The sequence below is a fragment of the Salmo salar genome, unplaced genomic scaffold (assembly GCF_905237065.1).
Source record: "Salmo salar unplaced genomic scaffold, Ssal_v3.1, whole genome shotgun sequence".
In the NCBI taxonomy this organism is placed as follows: domain Eukaryota; kingdom Metazoa; phylum Chordata; class Actinopteri; order Salmoniformes; family Salmonidae; genus Salmo; species Salmo salar.
Window position 1 is genome coordinate 40930 of NW_025550157.1, and position 19317 is coordinate 60246.

Here is a 19317-nt window from a genome sequence, read left to right on the forward strand (position 1 = left end):
TATATTCCTGTAAATCTTGTAGGTTAGCTCCTGTATAATAGTCTTTAAAACAGCAACCACATTCCTGTAAATCTAGTTGGTTCGATCCTGTATAATAGTCTTTAAAACAGCAACCACATTTCTCTACCACATTGTGTACAGTGAGCTGACAGCCAGTCTACTGACAGAGGACCACTTCAGATGTTCAGTGTGTACAGAGGTTCTCAAAGAGCCAGTCTCCATCCCATGTGGACACAGTTACTGCAGACAGTGCATTGAGACCTACTGGAACCAGCCTGACCAGACAGGAGAGTACGACTGCCCCCAGTGCAGCAAGAGATTCAGAACACGTCCTGACCTCCTCACTAACTCAGCCTTGGAGAAGGTGATTGAGAAACTCCACCAGGCAAGGTTCAAGGTCCCTGCTCTTCCCAAGTACTGCTACGCTGGACCTGGAGATGTGGCCTGTGATCTCTGCACTGAGAAACAGCTCAAAGCTGTGAAGTCCTGTCTGACCTGCACTGCCTCCTACTGTGAGAGCCATGTCAGACATCACTACACCGTAGCAGCTCTGCAGAGACACACCCTGGTGGAGGTGACTGGAAACCTGGAGCAGAAACTGTGCCAGCTGCACCACAGAGCTCTGGAGGTCTTCTGTAAGACAGACCAGGTTTCTGTTTGTCTGGTGTGTGCCTTGCAGGACCACAGAAACCATGATGTCATAAAGAATGAGAGAGATACTGAAGAGGTGGGTGTGTCTATAGTCTGGACCAGTGTGTGGTAGATAGTGAAGAGGTGGGTGTGTCTGTAGTCTGGACTAGTGTGTGGTAGATACTGAAGAGGTGGGTGTGTCTATAGTCTGGACCAGTGTGTGGTAGATAGTGAAGCGGTGGGTGTGTCTATAGTCTGGACTAGTGTGTGGTAGATAGTGAAGAGGTGGGTGTGTCTGTAGTCTGGACCAGTGTGTGGTAGATAGTGAAGAGGTGGGTGTGTCTATATTCTGGACCAGTGTGTGGTAGATAGTGAAGAGGTGGGTGTGTCTGTAGTCTGGACCAGTGTGTGGTAGATAGTGAAGAGGTGGGTGTGTCTATAGTCTGGACCAGTGTGTGGTAGATAGTGAAGAGGTGGGTGTGTCTATAGTCTGGACCAGTGTGTGGTAGATAGTGAAGAGGTGGGTGTGTCTATAGTCTGGACCAGTGTGTGTTAGATAGTGAAGAGGTGGGTGTGTCTATAGTCTGGACCAGTGTGTGTTAGATACTGTAGAGGTGGGTGTGTCTATAGTCTGGACCAGTGTGTGGTAGATAGTGAAGAGGTGGGTGTGTCTATAGTCTGGACCAGTGTGTGGTAGATACTGAAGAGGTGGGTGTGTCTATAGTCTGGACCAGTGTGTGTTAGATAGTGTAGAGGTGGGTGTGTCTATAGTCTGGACCAGTGTGTGTTAGATAGTGTAGAGGTGGGTGTGTCTGTAGTCTGGACCAGTGTGTGGTAGATAGTGAAGAGGTGGGTGTGTCTATAGTCTGGACCAGTGTGTGTTAGATAGTGTAGAGGTGGGTGTGTCTGTAGTCTGGACCAGTGTGTGGTAGATAGTGAAGAGGTGGGTGTGTCTATAGTCTGGACCAGTGTGTGTTAGATAGTGTAGAGGTGGGTGTGTCTGTAGTCTGGACCAGTGTGTGGTAGATAGTGAAGAGGTGGGTGTGTCTATAGTCTGGACCAGTGTGTGTTAGATAGTGAAGAGGTGGGTGTGTCTATAGTCTGGACCAGTGTGTGGTAGATACTGAAGAGGTGGGTGTGTCTATAGTCTGGACCAGTGTGTGTTAGATAGTGTAGAGGTGGGTGTGTCTATAGTCTGGACCAGTGTGTGTTAGATAGTGAAGAGGTTGGTGTGTATAGTTTCTTCTTGCCACCAGGACATTGGACAGTATATTAAACATAGTGAGGCAGTGGGTTAAAAAGTGACATGTTTCAGTTTTATTTTGCATTTTATTTTATTCAATTTTAACAAGCTCAAGTTGAATGTGCCTTTCCTGTCTTTCAGTAAGTTTTAGTTTAATATAATATATTATATTAATGTTGGCTGTAATTGTCTATCAAGGAAACCACCAAAACTCAGGAGGAACAGATTGCCTCCAGGCTGGAAGCTAGACTCCAGAGAGAGATCACGATTCTACAACATAATACAGAGGAGCTTCCTGCTGACAACTCTGAGCAGGTACCATTTAGTGTCAATACTTTACCTTCTAGACATACAGTACTGGTAGCTACCTTAACTATACTTTACCTTCTAGACAAACAGTACTGGTAGTTACCTTAACAATACTTTACCTTCTGGACATACAGTACTGGTAGCTACCTTAACAATACTTTACCTTCTAGACATACAGTACTGGTAGCTACCTTAACAATACTTTACCTTCTGGACAGACAGTACTGGTAGTTACCTTAACAATACTTTACCTTCTAGACAGACAGTACTGGTAGTTACCTTAACAATACTTTACCTTCTAGACATATAGTACTGGTAGCTACCTTAACAATACATTTTACATTTACATTACATTTTTAGTCATTTAGAGACGCTCTTATCCAGAGCGACTTACAGTAGTGAATGCATACATTTCATTTCATGCATATTTTTTTTGTACTGGCCCCCCGTGGGAATCGAACCCATAACCCTGGCGTTGCACACACCATGCTGGCGTTGCAAACACCATGCTCTACCAACTGAGCCACAGGGAAGGCCGATATACGTACACGTTTGTCATGGTTGTCGAAAGGAGCAGACCAAAGTGCAGCGTGGTTGTAGTTCCACATTTTATTCAATTCGTGAAACTTTGCAATACATAAATAACTGAATTGACAAAACAATAAACCATGACGCAGAGAGAAACAAACACTACTCAAAATATAATAACCCACAAAACCCAGGAAGAAAAACCCTACTTAAATATGACCTCCAATTAGAGACAACGAGGACCAGCTGCCTCCAATTGGAGATCACCCCAAAAAACAACAACATAGACATAGAAAACTAGAACTAAACATAGATATGGAAAACATAGAACAAAACACACCCCTTGTCACGCCCTGACGTACTCTACCATAGAAAATAACATCTTACTATGGTCAGGACGTGACAACTTTACCTTCTAGACATATAATACTGGTAGCTACCTTAACAATACTTTACCTTCTAGACAGTACTGGTAATTACCTTAAACAATACTTTACCTTCTAGACAGTACTGGTAACTACCTTAACAATACTTTACCTTCTAGACATACCGTACTGGCAGCTACCTTAACAATACTTTACCTTCTAGACATATAGTACTGGTAGCTACCTTAACAGATTAAAATAATAACTATTTATATCATCTCAACATAACTATTTTTGTGCCTGTTGTAACTGGTAGCACCGCTACTTTGATACACTTTCCTCTTAACTTTCCTGTCAACTCTCAACTATTTCCGTCTGTTCTTATCATTTTAATATCAGTTCAATAAAATACAGAAAAGTGTAATCTCCCACTATCCTTTATTGAGTAACTTCAAGTGATGACGTGTTCCTCAGAACGTCAAGAACACTACCATTGAGCTGAACAATCCTGCCAAGCATTTCTGCAGAGGTCTGACTGAAGGTGAGTTACATTACTGCTGCTGAATGACTACCTTTAATGATCTGTACCACAACATGTTATCATGTGTTTTCTGTGATTGTCAGACTGGACAGCAGACAGTGTTGTGGTGGCTGCCCTCGGTCGTCCTTTAGACCTGTACCACAACATGTTATCATGTGTTTTCTGTGATTGTCAGACTGGACAGCAGACAGTGTTGTGGTGGCTGCCCTCGGTCGTCCTTTAGACCTGTACCACAACATGTTATCATGTGTTTTCTGTGATTGTCAGACTGGACATCAGACAGTGTTGTGGTGGCTGCCCTCGGTCGTCCCTTAGATCTTGGGATGTTGTATGACTGCCGCAGTGACTCATTTTGTTCAGGTACCGTATGCTTTTCCAGTTTAAAGACTGGATGTAGTTATTGTTTAGCTCATGTACCATATGTGTGTAGAGTGCATAGTTTAAAGACAACTGTTTTATCTAATGTTTAAAAGCATGGACTGAGTCAGCGCTGGGCTAGCAATGGTATCCATTTTGTTGAGTGCTGGACTTTATAGTTTGTCTTGTGAATAGTTCATATTGTGAAATATGTATTATGATATATTGTGAAGTCCTGCAGTGAATGTAATATTGTTTTATCTCCTTAGATGTCAGTCTTTGGGATAACAGTACAATAGCCTTCATGCGTCAGTCTCTACCGCGGCCTCTCACAGAGGTGAAGTGTATTGAAGGAGACTCCCTTCAGGACAGATTCAGGGCTCTGGATGTGACCACTCCTCTCAGAGCCAGTGTCCTGTCTGGACTGGTGGAGGTTGGTGGTGCTGCTGGATACCTGAACCATCCTGTTCAGTCCACACTGCAGGACCGGGTCACTCTACAGTACAGAACCACTACCAGACTGGACATGCTCAGTCACAGGGTGCTTCAGGAGGAGACAGACAGAACACAACGAAAGGCAACTCATGTGGTCATGGCTGTCCTCTATGGAGCTCAAGCATTCTTTATCTTTGACAGCAAACAGATCAGCGGACAACACAGTGGTGCAGGAGAGGCGGATATGCACAATGTTGTGAAGAGGATGATGCCCACCTTCAGTGCAGATCAGATCTTTTCCGGCTTGAGTGACGATGAAAAACCAAACAGTTTGTTGTATCAGTGTACTCTCTACAGTGATGTAGACCATATCAATGGCTCCATGACGTGTGACAGAGCTCTGCAAGTCTATGAAACTCTCCCGAAGCACCTTGGACAGCAAGGAGAGAAAGCAGTGCCTCTGTACGCATGGCTCTATCCTCTGAAGAATCTGGGACATTCAGTTGAAATCATGCTCCTATTGTTCACCAAGGCAGAGTGTGTGCTGGACCATCTGAGGCAGGCCACCATGAGATGCCAGGAGATAATGACAGACTCCACCAATAGTTGTGTGATGAAATGGTTTCCTGATCTGACGTATAAACTGTCTAGATTATCAGAGCTTCTGCAGAAGTACTGGTCAGAGTTTAAGAGAGAGCTGTCCATGGCAGTAAAGACCATGAGAGAGAGTGAAGGGGTGGATGAAAACCGACTGAGAGACATTCTCCAGAACCATGACCAGTCTCCGTTCTGTCCTCAGTCCGTACAACTGTGGCTAAACAACAAGGCAGCGGAGGTGAAGGCTCTGAATGTCTGTAAAACAAGAAACATCCCCATAATGAAATCACAGGAAGAGCTGGACGGTGTCCTCAGATCCTTAAAGGACAGGATACTGTGTTTCACTCTGACCTCCCTGGAGGATGAAGATCCATTCCTCTCCACCATGGAGCAGCACAAACACTCTGTACCAGAGAACACAATGAACCAATCTGATCTCACTGGACAGCAGGAGACACACTATGTACAAGAGAACATCGTGAACCAATCTGATCTCACTGGACAGCAGGAGAAACACTATGTACAAGAGAACATCGTGAACCAATCTGATCTCACTGGACAGCAGCACAAACACTCTGTACAAGAGAACACCGTGAACCAATCTGATCTCACTGGACAGCAGGAGACACAGCGACCGTTCAAACCTCCAGATTTAACTCAGAAATTTAAATCTGACCTCCGCTTGTTCACCAAATCCTATGAAGACAGAAGAGATGGAGAGAACATCAAGTTCATTGCAGCAGTTATACCAGATATCAGTGCTCCTGGATCCTCCATTCGTCTGTATCAACAAGGCAGTCTCATCACCACCAACTTCCTGCTGGGATTAAAACCTGATCCAGTCCAGGTAGCAGAGATAAAACAGAGCTGTGTCCTCCTGAAGTTTCCACAGTCAACCATCAGAAGACCTGAGAGATACAGAGTAGAGTACAGAGTCATGACTACTGGTCTTATCAAGGTTAGCAAACGGCCATGGAATGAGGTAGTGACCCTGGCTCCTGCAGAAACCTGTGTAGTGCCTGGTTTGAAACCGTTCACACTGTACCAGATCAGGTACTCTGTTATAGAACACTCTGGTATGAGTGACTTCAGCAAGGTCATTGAGGTCAAGACCCTGAGATCCCCACCTGAACATCTGTATGTGAGCCGGCTGCTGAACAAAACAAAGGAAACCATCAAAGTGACTTGGCTCCAGCCTGAGTGTAATGATGGTGCCTCTGTACTCCACTACAAAGTGGACTATAAGGAGGCAGGACTGGAGGGCTGGTCTACCATGGTAACAGAGGGACCTGAATGTAAATGCATCATATCTCTGAACCTCAGTACCTGCTACAGAGTCAGAGTGTCAGCTGTCTATGGAGAAGGAGACACCAGTGAAACCAGCAGAGAGACAGATGTCCCAGTCAATGGTGAGCTACATCAAGTCAATCTATCTTGACATGCATGTGAAAAATATTTTAATATTTAAGACATCGTTCTGGCTGAAATTAAATGAAAATAATGAGTTGTCGATCTGTGAAGTATATTGGACTATCATAGATCGATAATCACTGTTACATAGTGTCTATCATTGTTATAACATCACATCATTACTGGTGTTACATAGGGACATTTATTTCGCTAGTTTGTTAATACCCTGACCAAATATTTAGGTACACAGGTATTTTAATCAACAATTTACTTCTTAGTCTGGTACATAGACCTCTCAGAGAGAAAGGCCTCCATCCTCCTAGAAGTGCTGAAACTCCAACCAGAGAAGAAACCAGTAGAGCTGAAGGGCTGGTCAGATGAAGAGAGTGAAGTGAGGAGTTTCCTTCAGTGTCTGTCCTACATCTCACAGCTGAGGTGAGTCTGAACATGTGTGGTGGTTAGTGATTATGTGATGCTAGTTGTTATTATCTTGTAGAAACATTTGACATATAAAACTACAAGTGTTTGTAAATCTTGTAGCGGTATTGTTAGAGAGGGGTGAAGGTAAAGATTTTGTTGGGGCGCCAGGCAGGTATTAACCCTGCAGAAAGGAAAAGAGTAGGATAGAGAGAGACCCACTACCAGACACACACACATCAGCAGAAGAGACTGTCTAGAGTGTAGCCTGTTAGCCAGATAGCCAGTGGAGAGAAAAGATAAGACACACCATATAAAACACCCATCACAGCACAGGGGAAACCCCACCAATAATACCTCATACAATAATGATGGCAGAGCAATTTAACGGCAACTTCATAGAAACAATTTACAAGAAAGGACCCAGTCATCAACATTAGAGGATTTGTAATAATCTGTATTACCTCCCAGTGGAGGAGTGCAGAGTGTATGAATGGTGGGGGGTCATAGACAAACAAAGGCCTTAAAATGTCCACAATCTTCTGGGCCACATGTCATTAGTACCACATCAATACAGTTCAAATAATAAGATACAATAAACTGGCAAGCAACCTCCCTTTAACCTCTCTAGGGTAGGGGGCAGTATTTTGACGTCCGGATGAAGAAGGTGCCCAGAGTAAACTGCCTGCTACTAAGGCCCAGAAGCTAAGATATGCATATTATTAGTGGATTTGGATAGAAAACACTGAAGTTCCTAAAACTGTTTGAATGATGTCTGTGAGTATAACAGAACTCATATGGCAGTCAAAAACCTGAGGAAATATCCAACCAGGAAGTGTGGAAATCTGAGGTTTGTAGTTTTTCAAGTGATTCCCTATCTAGTATACAGTGTCAGTGGGGTCATTTTGCACTTCCCAAAGGCTTCCACTAGATGTCAACAGTCTTTAGAACGTTGTAACATGCTTCTACTGTGAATGGGGAGAGAATAAGAGCCATTGGAATCAGATGACGGAGAAAATGACATGAGCTCAGTGGCGCGAACTCACGTGAGATTTAGCTGTGTTCCTTTTCTTTTTTGAAGACTAAGGAATCGTCCGGTTGGAATATTATGGAAGATTTATGATAAAAACATCCTAAAGATTGATTCTATACATCGTTTGACATGTTTCTACGAACTGTAATGTAACTTTTTTGACTTTTTGTCTCAGCTCACTGCGTGAGCACAGTGGATTTGGATTACTCGACTGAAGCGCGAACATAAAAGGAGGTATTTGGACATAAAGGATGGACTTTATCGAAACAAATGAACATTTATTGTGGAACTGGGATTCCTGGGAGTGCATTCCGATGAAGATCATCAAAGGTAAGTGAATATTTATAATGCTATTTCTGAGTTTTGTTGACTCCATAAAATGGCTGATTTGGTTTTGTGACTGAGCGCCGTACTCAGGTTATAGCAAAGTTTGCTTTCGCTGTAAAGCTTTTTTGAAATCTGACACAGCGGTTGCATTAAGGAGAAGTGTATCTATAATTCTTTGAATAACAGTTGAATATTTTATCAACGTTTATGATGAGTATTTCTGTAAATTGATGTGCTCATTAACCGGAAGTTTTGGGAGGCAAAACATTTCTGAACATTACACGCCAATGTAAAATGGGGTTTTTGGATATAAATATGAACTTTATCGAGCAAAACATACATGTATTGTGTAACATGAAGTCCTATGAGCGCCATCTGATGAAGATCATCAAAGGTTAGTGATTTCATTTTAGCTGCATTTCTGGTTTTTGTGACTCCTCTCCTTGCTTGGAAAATGGCTGTGGTTTTTCTTGCTTCGGCGCTGTCCTAACATAATCTAATGTTATGCTTTCGCCGTAAAGCCTTTTTGAAATCGGACAATGTGGTTGGATTAACGAGAAGTGTATCTTTAAAATGGGATATAATAGTTGTATGTTTGAGAAATTTGAATTATGAGATTTTTGTTGTTTTGAATTTGGCGCCCTGCTATTTCACTGGCTGTTGAATAGTGTGTCCTGCTAGCGACGCTAGCGTCCCACATACCCCAGAGAGGTTAACTAAAATGTCAACCTAAATAAGTCTGGCAGGGCAATAATAGTCCAGCAATGCTGAACCTCAAAAGGAAGAGCATTGAAAACAATAATAAAGTCTGCTGCAGTGTAAAGCACTGGAGAGAGAGGGGAGAGAGAGAGAGGAGGGGGGGACAGACGGCGGGGGGGAGAGAGGGGAAGAGAGAGAAAGAGAAAGAGAGGGAAGAGGGAAAATAAACCAGAGTTCTGCAGCACACTATCAAACTGCTCCCCAGAGAGCTTCCTTTCTGACTGCTGATGCAAAGTGGGAGTGGTGAAGGCTCCATATAAAACTACACATGTTGGTGAATCTGGGAACATTTATCAGCCCATTTCCTGACATAACTAATGTTGCATTACTAAATGTCACAGATAAATCATGTGAATGTCTCTAAAATTAAATACTTTAACATATAACCAAAGCACATTATGTAAATGTATAACTACTTCATATATCTCTAACTATGACTGGTTTCATGTGTTCATCCATTTCTGAATCAGCTGTTTACTGTCCTTGTTGCAGATTCTATCCAGACTGGTCTGATCCCTCAAAGCAGATCAAGTTCCTGGTGGATCTCCTGTCTCAAGCAGCAGAGTGGGAGGAGCAGACAGGAGAGAAGACACTGAAGCTGGTATCATCAGTGTGGACTTACAACACTTTCCCCTTCTGTGACTCGTATTATGATGATGATGAGATCAAGGAATATCAATGTGATTTCCTGCTGGATCTGTACTCACATGTGAAGGACTATCAGACTCAAAAAGGCAGGAGTGTCCTTCCAGCATTACAGCCAGTTTACCAGTCAGCCAGTCCTGCAGTCTGGTCCATAGACCTCTCAGAGAGAAAGGCCTCCCTCCTCCTAGAAGTGCTGAAACTCCAACCAGAGAAGAAACCAGTAGAGCTGAAGGGCTGGTCAGATGTAGAGAGTGAAGTGAGGAGTTTCCTTCAGTGTCTGTCCTACATCTCACAGCTGAGGTGAGTCTGAACATGTGTGTTGGTATATCTGTTTTTTTATACATGTTTTATATATTTTTATTTTATTTATACGAAGATTTGTTGACATAACACATGTTGCGTTAGTATTCAGAATATGACTGAGGTTAAAGGTCAAACTGTCAGCTTTGTCAGGGCATTTTCACCGAGCCAAAACAACAACGAATGTGTCACTGTCCCAATACATTTGGACGTCACTGTCTCCTAAATGTCTGATTTGATGTCCCACATGTTTTGCAGTTTCAGCTGTGATGATGACAGGTTCTTCCAGACTGTGTGTGAATCCATCCCTGTGAGGTCCAGAGAGGAGGACCAGCAGTTGGCCTCTCTCCTCCAGGCCTTGGGCTCCACCCTGTCACTGGGAGGAGAGTTACCCAGGAAAACCTGCAGGTCTGTGGGGAGAGTCCTGGGTCTCTGTGCCTCCAGAGTGGACCTCACTCTCACCCCCAGCAAGATCTCTCTCCAAGGAGCCTTACTTCTTTTGAGACATGAGTCAAAGCTGCACAAGCTCAGGTATGTTCAGTAAGACAGCTTTTACAGGTCTATTGAACAGTTGATTTTCCTACTGAGTATTTATCTGACAAGGTTTCTCTGTTTCAAGTAACTTAAGGTTTGTCTTTTCATTCCAGGCTGAATGTGGGTATGGCAGTGAAACTGTCCAGACTGGTTATGAGGACAGAGAGAGGTGCTCCTCCACTGACTGTCCCAGAACTCTCCCTGGTCCTAAAGAGCAGCCAGCCACCAGAGAGAGTGTTATCCAGGGCTCTGAGTAGTGTGGCGTCCCTGCTGAGACTCTGGAGGGTTCAGTGTCTGGACCTGACTGATTTCTGGATCCAGGGTCACTCTCTCATCACACTGCTGTGTCACCAGGGACCTCTCTCTCTCAGGTCAGTCTGAAGCTGATGTTTTTAAATAGAAATAGTAACTTCATTCATGTGTTTTTCTTCATATTTCTGACTGCCTGTATGTTCCAACCTCCTAGACTGAACTCAGACACTCTGCAGCAGCTGACTGTAGTTGTGTATGAAGCTCAGGACAAGGACTTGACTCAGTGGTTCCTGGAGAAGGTTGGTGGAGACCTGACCTCCTGCAGGCTGGACTGGGAAGTGCTTCTCTCTCTGCTGCAGCATTCAACCCACAACATCACTGTGGACCTCAGGAAGAACCGGCTTCTAGAGAAGAACATCTCAGATCTTCTCCCCTTTCTGGGAAGAGTTACTCTCAAGAGGTGGGAGAACTTCTTTCTCTATTCGGACTTTCTGGAAATAATAAAATAACTATTTGTATCCAGTGACATGTTGTTCTGAGTTGTCCTCTGTAATATCATTATGGTTTTATTCAAGAGGTGGGAGATCTTTATTCAATATTTATAGACGTTAATTATTAATGTCCTATCCAGCCAGTTGTTACTATGTAAGTTATTCTTTATAAAACCTTGACATAACCACAACAATCCATTCTCCATGTTTGTTCAGGTCCAGTTCCAGCTTTGTAAAGTCCTCCATCACACAGATCTATGACAGTAGAGCCAGTGACTGTGTGTCCAGTTTGTTGAGGTCTTCAGACCATTGGATCAACCTGAACAGCAGAGAGCTGGACAGAGTGGACTGTACTGCTCTGTGTTTTACCCTGCAGCACAGCCTCCAAGTCAAAGTCAACCTGCTGTGGACCTCCATACCACCGGGGAGATAGAGAGCATCCTGCCTCTTCTGGACAGAGTCTCCCAACTCAGGTTTAGTTGACACTCTATGACCCTGCTAGAATGGATAGAACTATGAGGCTTTCCACTTCTTGACTGATTTAACCTCTAACCCTAAACTTAGTGTAATGTACTATCCTTAACATTATCCAAAATGGCATAGCAGTCGGATGTGTGTTTTGTCTTGTCCCATGTAAATATCATTTTTTTTCCTCTTTTGTTTTTCATATTTATATCTTAATCTCACTTTCCTTCAACGGACTGAATATACTCTCCTGCAACCCTCCTCACCCAATGTGGTACGGATCTGCTATTTGTATTCTCTAGAACTGGAACCCCCATCAGAAGCTAGCCAGCTGACTTGCTACTAGTAGACAGTTAGCCACTGCTAGCCGTCTTCACCGTTACTCTTGTTCACCAGCAAGCCTCAGCTCGGTCAATACCTGCCAGTCTGCACAGCGCGATATCAACCCAGAGCATATCGGACTGCTTTTTCTCTACCACATCTCCGGATTCCTACCGCAAGCTGTGAACCTCTACACTGGATCATCGCAGCTAGCTAGCTGCTGTCCGAGTGGCTACTCCTGGCTAACGTCGCTGTCCCGAAGCAAGCACCAGTTAGCCTTGAGCTAAGCTCGAGCTAGGCCCATCTCCCGGCTAGCCGAAGTGGTCCACCAGCCAATTCTTGCGCTACAATACCTATTTTGCCAATTGGCCTGGACCCTTTACTGCTGACACGAAGCCCCACCGATCCATCACGACTACAACCCTAAATCCGTAACCATGGGCACCCTCTTAGATATCATCCTGACCAACTTACCCTCTAAATACCCCTCTGCTGTCTTCAACAAGGATCTCAGTGATCTCTGCCTCATCGCCTGCATCCGTAATGGGTCCGCGGTCCAACGACCACCCCTCATCACTGTCAAACCAATATACACAGTCAGTTAGGAAAACTAAGGCTAGCTTTTTCAAACAGAAATTTGCATCATGTAGCACTAACTCCAAAAAGTTTTGGGACACTGTAAAGTCCATGGAGAATAAGAGCACCTCCTCCCAGCTGCCCACTGCACTGAGGCTAGGAAACACTCACCACGGATTAATCTACTATAATCGATAATTTCAATAAGCATTTGTCTACTGCTGGCCATGCTTTCCACCTAGCTACCCCTACCCCCAAATCCAGACGGCTGGTGTTCTGAAAGAGCTGCAAAATCTGGATCCCTACAAATCTGCCGGGCTAGACAATCTGGACCCTCTCTTTCTAAAATTATCTGCCGAAATTGTTGCAAGCCCGTTCAACATCTCTTTCGTATCGTTTGAGATCCCCCTCTTCAAAGGGGGATAAACTCTCGACCCAAACTGTTATAGACCTATATCCATCCTGCCCTGCCTTTCTAAAATCTTTGAAAGCCAAGTTATCAAACAGATCACCGACCATTTCGAATCCCACCGTACTTTCTCCACTGTGCAATCTGGTATCCGAGCTGGTCACGGGTGCACCTCAGCCACGGTCAAGGTCCTAAACGATATCATAACCTACATCGATAAAAGACAGTACTGTGCAGCCATCTTACTTCGACCTGGCCAAGGCTTTCGACTCTGTCAATCACCGCATTCTTATCGGCAGACTCAATTGCCTTGGTTTCTCAAATGACTGCCTCGCCTGGTTCACCAACTACTTCTCAGATAGAGTTCAGTGTGTCAAATCGAAGGGCCTGTTGTCCGGACCTCTATGGGGGTGCCACAGGGTTAAATTCTTGGGCTGACTCTTTTCTCTGTATATATCAATGATGTCGCTCTTGCTGCTGATGATTCTCTGATCCACCTCTACGCACACAACACCATTCTGTATACATCTGGCCCTTCTTCGGACACTGTCTTAACAAACCTCCAAACAAGCTTCAATGTCATACAACATTCCTTCCGTGGCCTCCAACTGCTTTTAAATGCTAGTAAAACTAAGTGCTGCCCGCACCTGCCTTCCCGACTAGCATCACTACTCTGGACGGTTCTGAATATGTGGACAACTACAAATACCTAGGTGTCTGGTTAGACTGTAAACTCTCCTTCCAGACTCATATTAAGCCTCTCCAATCCAAAATTAAATCTAGAATCAGCTTCCCTATTTCACAACAAAGCCTCCTTCACTCATGCTGCCAAACATACCCTCATAAAACGGACTATCCTACCGATCCTTGACTTCAGTGATGTCATTTACAAAATAGCCTCCAACACTCTACTGTAGTTTATCACAGTTCCATCCGTTTAATTACTAAAGCCCCATATACTACCCAACACTGCGACCTGTATGCTCTCGTTGGCTGGCCCTCGCTTCATATTCATTGCCAAACTCACTGGCTCCAGGTCATCTATAAGTATATCCTAGGTAAAGCCCCACCTTATCTCAGCTCACTGGTCACCATAGCAACGCCCACCCGTAGCACGTGCTCCAGCAGGTATATTTCACTGGACATCCCCAAAGCCACCACTTTTTTTGGCCGCCTTTCCTTCCAGTTCTCTGCTGCCAATGACTGGAACGAATTTCAAAAATCACTGAAGCTGGAGACCCATATCTCCCTCTCTAACTTTAAACATCAGCTGTCAGAGCAGCTTATCGATCACTGTACCTGTACACAGCCCATCCGTAAATAGCCCATCCAACTACCTCATCCCCATATTATTATTTATTTTGTTGCTCTTTTGCACCCCAGTATCTTTATTCGCACATCATCATCTGCACATCTATCACTCCAGTGTTTAATTGCTTACATTTTAATTATTTTTGCCTCTATGGCCTATTTATTGCCTTACCTCCCTACTCTTCTACTCTTCTACATTTGCACACACTGTACATAGATTTTTCTATTGTGTTATTGACTGTACGTTTGTTTATGTGTAACTCTGTGTTGTTTTTGTCACACTGCTTTGCTTTATCTTGGCCAGGTCACAGTTATAAATGAGAACTTGTTTTCAAATGGCCTACCTGGTTAAATAAAGGTGAAATTAAAAATAAAAATAAAGTAGGGGCTAGGGATCAACTGGCTTTAGAGGAAGTAGGGGCTAGGGACCAACCGGCTATAGAGGAAGTAGGGGCTAGGGACCAACCAGCTATAGAATAAGTAGGGGCTAGAGTCCAACCAGCTATAGAGGAAGTAGGGGCTAGGGACTAACCAGCTTTTGAGGTTAAATAAAGGTGAAATATAATTCAAATTTAAAATATATTTAAAAAAAATGTAATTATAAGGGAAAAATTATAACATTTGTTGAAGATGAATGAAAAATAAAACACCAATATAATAAAAATAAATAAATAAATAACCAAAATAAAATAATACCTCAGCTAGGGGTGGAATGGTAAACATGATAAACAGAGTTGTAGTTTATCAGTGTTGTGATGTGTAAATAAGTCTGTCTGTTTCTCTGTCTCTCTCTCTCTGTAGTGTTGACAGGAAGTTACTGCTGAGTTTCCTCCAGTGCTGTGCTGCCTCTCAGATCCAGCAGGGGGCACCATCACCACCACAAACAGCAGTATGGCTGCTCAGGTCTCTGCACTACAGGCTGGACTTCTCCTACTCCTCCTCTGTGGACCTGTCAGCTCAGGACCAGGAGAAGGCTCTGTGTCTGACCACTGACCACTGCAGGGCCATCAGCTCTGTTCTGAAGCAGAACCAACACAGCACCCAGCTGGTCCAGAACCAGGTCCAGCTCATCCTAAGAGACTGTGAGGTGGAGGACAGAGCACTGAGAGAGCTGCTTCCCATCCTGCATATTGTCAAGCTGAGGTTAGACACACAAAGACAAACATTTGACCAACTAGTTTATCAGTAGGAGTTAGACCTACTCTGTGTCATAATGTTGTCTCTGCTTCTTGTCCTCTCAGCCCCAGCAAAGCTCTGCTACTTCAGCTGCTGGACCTTGTGTGTGAGGGGATTGAAGAGGGGCTGCTGAGGCACACAGAGTCCCTGTGCAGAGCCCTGGATGGGGAGCTGGACCTCAGTGAGACCAGGCTGGACCAGAAGGCCGTGTGGATCTCTGGCCCTGGTTCTGGAACACTCAGAGGGTCTGTCAGAACTGGACCTCAGCCACTGTCAACTCACAGACCACCACCTACAGCCCCTGATCACACACCTGCATAAAGTACAAGTCCTGGAGTGAGTGGCTTTCAGTGTGTGTGTGTGTGTGTGTGTGTGTGTGGATGTGTTTAACTATACTTTTGGGGACCAGAATAGAATAGTAAACAAACAAAAATTTGACCAACTGGGGACATTTTGTTGGTCCCCACAAGGTCAAATGCTATTTCTAGGGGGTTTAGGATTATTAAGGTTAGAATTAGTGTTAGAATTAGGATTAGGATCTATGGTTAGGATTAGGATCTAGGGTTAGGTTTTTATTTAAGGTACGGGTTAGGGTCTGAATTGTATGTCCCCACAAGGTTATTTGTACAAGACTGTGTGTATGTCACTACATGATAAATGTCCGATCTCTCCCTCTCTCCCTCTCTCTCTGTGTCTCTCGCTCGCTCGCTCCCTCTCTCTCTGTCTTTCTCTCTCTCCCTGTCTCTCCCTCTCTCTCTCGGTGTCTCTCTCTCGCTCTGTCCCTCTCTCTCTGTCTCTCTTGTAGCCTGAGTCACAATGACATCACTGATGCTCTGACTGACAGAATACTCCAACTGGTCTCTACCAACACTTCAATACACACCGTACGGTAAGGGTGTGTGTGACGGTGAGCAGAGCATGTGTGTGTGTGAGATCATATGGGTGTGTCTGTTGCTGAGGACAACTGTTGGAGGATAATAATAACAACATTCAAATAATAATAATAATGCTTTTTTTCTCTACAGACTCTTCAACAACAGAATCATGAACAGAACCGCTTTCCTGACAGACAAGAGGTTTGAGATCTGATTAAACATCAGGTCTTAGTCCAGGAAGAGGAAGAGATGGCTGTTAGGTCTTAGTCCAGGAAGAGGAAGAGATGGCTGTTAGGTCTTAGTCCAGGAAGAGGAAGACATGGCTGTTAGGTCTTAGTCCAGTTAGAGGAAGACATGGCTGTTAGGTCTTAGTCCAGGAAGAGGAAGACATGGCTGTTAGGTCTTAGTCCAGGAAGAGGAAGAGGTGGCTGTTATGTCTTAGTGAGGAAGAGGAAGAGGAAGAGATGGCTGTTAGGTCTTAGTCGAGGAAGGGGAAGAGGAAGAGATGGTTGTTATGTCTTAGTCCAGGAAGAGGAAGAGATGGCTGTTATGTCTTAGTCGAGGAAGAGGAAGAGATGGCTGTTAGGTCTTAGTCGAGGAAGAGGAAGAGGAAGAGATGGCTGTTAGGTCTTAGTCGAGGAAGGGGAAGAGGAAGAGATGGCTGTTATGTCTTAGTCCAGGAAGAGGAAGAGATGGCTGTTATGTCTTAGTCGAGGAAGAGGAAGAGGAAGAGATGGCTGTTAGGTCTTAGTCCAGGAAGAGGAAGAGATGGCTGTTAGGTCTTGGTCCAGGAAGAGGAAGAGATGGCTGTTAGGTCTTAGTCCAGGAAGAGGAAGAGGAAGAGATGGCTGTTAGGTCTTAGTCGAGGAAGAGGAAGAGGAAGAGATGGCTGTTAGGTCTTAGTCCAAATCAAAATAAAATGTTATTGGTCAGATACACATGGTTAGCAGATGTTATTGTGAGTGTAGTGAAATGCTTATGCTTCTAGATCCGCCAGTGCAGCAGTATCTAACAGGTAATATCTAACAACTCCACAACAAAACCTAATACACACAGTCTTATAAAGGAATGAGATGAGAATATAAATATATAATATATGGATGAGCAGTGACAGAGCGGCTAAGATGCAATAGATAGTAAAGAATAGATAGTGAAGGATACAGTATATACATATGAGATGAGTAATGTGAGATATGTAAACATTCTTAAAGTGGCATTATTAAAGTGGCTAGTGTTCCATTTATTAACGTGGCCAATGATATCAAGTCTGTAGATAGGCAGCCACCTCTCTGTGCTAGTGGTGGCTGTTTAACAATCTGATGGCCTTGAGACAGAAGCTGTTTTTCAATTTTTCTGTCCCAGCTTTGATGCACCTGTACTGACCTCGCCTTCTGAGGTGAACAGGCAGTGGCTCGGGTGGTTATTGTCCTTGATGATCTTTTTTGCCTTCCTGTGACATCGGGTGTTGTAGGTGTCCTGGAGGGCAGATAGTTTGCCCCTGGTGATGCGTTGTGCAGACCGCACCACCCTCTGGAGAGCCCTGCGGTTGCGGGCAGTGCAGTTACCGTACCAGGCGTTGATACATCCCAACAGGATGCTCTCAATTGTGCATCTGTAAAAGTTAGTGAGGGTTTTAGGTGACAAGACATTTTTTTTCAGCCTCCTGAGGTTGAAGAGGTGCTTCTTCACCACACTGTCCATGTGCGTGGACCATTTCAGTTTGTCCGTGACATGTACACCGAGGAACTTAAAACTTTCCACCTTCTCTACTACTGTCCCGTCAATGTGGATAGGGGGGGTGCTCCCTTTGCTGTTTCCTGAAGTCCATGATCATCTCTTTTGTTTTGTTGACATTGAGTGAGAGGTTACTTTCCTGACACCACACTCCGAGGGCCTCACCTCCTCCCTGTAGCCTGTCTCGTCGTTGTTGGTAATCAACTGTAGTGTCGTCTGAAAACTTGATGATTGAGTTGGAGTGTGGTGCAAACTTGATGATTGCATGGCCACACAGTCGTGGGTGAACAGGAGAGGGCTGAGAACGCACCCTTTTGGAGATGTTGTTTCCTACCTTCACCACCTGGGGGGCGGCCCGTCAGGAAGTCCAGGACCCAGTCGTACAGGGCTGAGTCGAGACCCAGGGTCTCAAGCTTAATGATGAGTTTGGAGGGTACTATGGCAGAGGAATAGATGGTTGATAGGTCTTAGTCCTGACAGAGGAAAAGAAGATGGATGTTAGTTCTTAGTCCAGACAGAGGAAAAGAAGATGGATGTTAGGTCTTCGTCCAGACAGAGGAAGAGAAGATGGATGTTAGTTCTTAGTCCAGACAGAGGAAAAGAAGATGGATGTTAGGTCTTCGTCCAGACAGAGGAAGAGAAGATGGATGTTAGGTCTTTGTCCAGACAGAGGAAGAGAACATGAATGTTAGGTCTTCTTCCAGACAGAGGAAGAGAAGATGGATGTTAGGTCTTCGTCCAGACAGAGGAAGAGAAGATGGATGTTAGGTCTTAGTCCAGACAGAGGAAGAGAAGAAGGATGTTGAACATGGACAGAGTAGTAGGCAAGGCCCAGTTCTGTAACATTGTAGTAACAGAGGAACATGGGTAGGAAGGCCCCAATCACTCTCTCTCTCATTCTCACACACTCATAGAAGGTTCAGTCTCACCCACATGTGGAACACAAAGAAGAATGAAGATTGAGAGAGAATTGACATTGATTAAAGAAAATAATAATAATAAGAAGAAATGAATTGGGAATTTATGAATATAATAATGAAAGGTTAAATATGTTAAATGTTGAAAGCCTGGGGAAACATATAGTGGGAGATATTAAAAGGTGATTCAAGTAATGCAGTAAAATGGTTCAGAATGTTTTAATGTTGGTTGCTTTAAGGTACGATGCTTGTAGACTGTGTTGGTAGGTTTAAAGGACAAGGCCTTATGGTCTGTAGGAGGTTGGTAATGACATGTTATAATGATGAAATGGTATAATGTTGAAGGGTTTTAAAAATGTT

At 44.1% G+C, this 19317-nt stretch overlaps 1 protein-coding gene across 5 annotated transcripts in view; it reads left to right on the forward strand.

Moving 5' to 3' along the window:
• Positions 1–17064, forward strand: part of LOC106596098 (uncharacterized) — a 30875-nt gene extending 13811 nt beyond the window's left edge. The window contains exons 7-17 of one of the 5 annotated variants that reach the window (XM_045713684.1): positions 142–727; positions 2072–2188; positions 3550–3616; positions 3884–3976; positions 4243–6414; positions 6694–6850; positions 9444–9896; positions 10161–10427; positions 10544–10801; positions 10897–11142; positions 11390–11617. In XM_045713684.1, the coding sequence (XP_045569640.1) occupies positions 142–727; positions 2072–2188; positions 3550–3616; positions 3884–3976; positions 4243–6414; positions 6694–6850; positions 9444–9896; positions 10161–10427; positions 10544–10801; positions 10897–11142; positions 11390–11606 (4633 nt within the window). In that variant the 3' untranslated portion in view covers positions 11607–11617. Of the gene's footprint in view, positions 1–141; positions 728–2071; positions 2189–3549; positions 3617–3883; positions 3977–4242; positions 6415–6693; positions 6851–9443; positions 9897–10160; positions 10428–10543; positions 10802–10896; positions 11143–11389; positions 15768–16236; positions 16321–16456; positions 16731–16892; positions 16911–17033 lie in introns of those variants that run through there. The other 4 variants (XM_045713686.1, XM_045713685.1, XR_006767635.1 and 1 more) reach the window with 4 other exon arrangements.
• The last annotated feature ends 2253 nt before the right edge of the window (positions 17065–19317 follow it).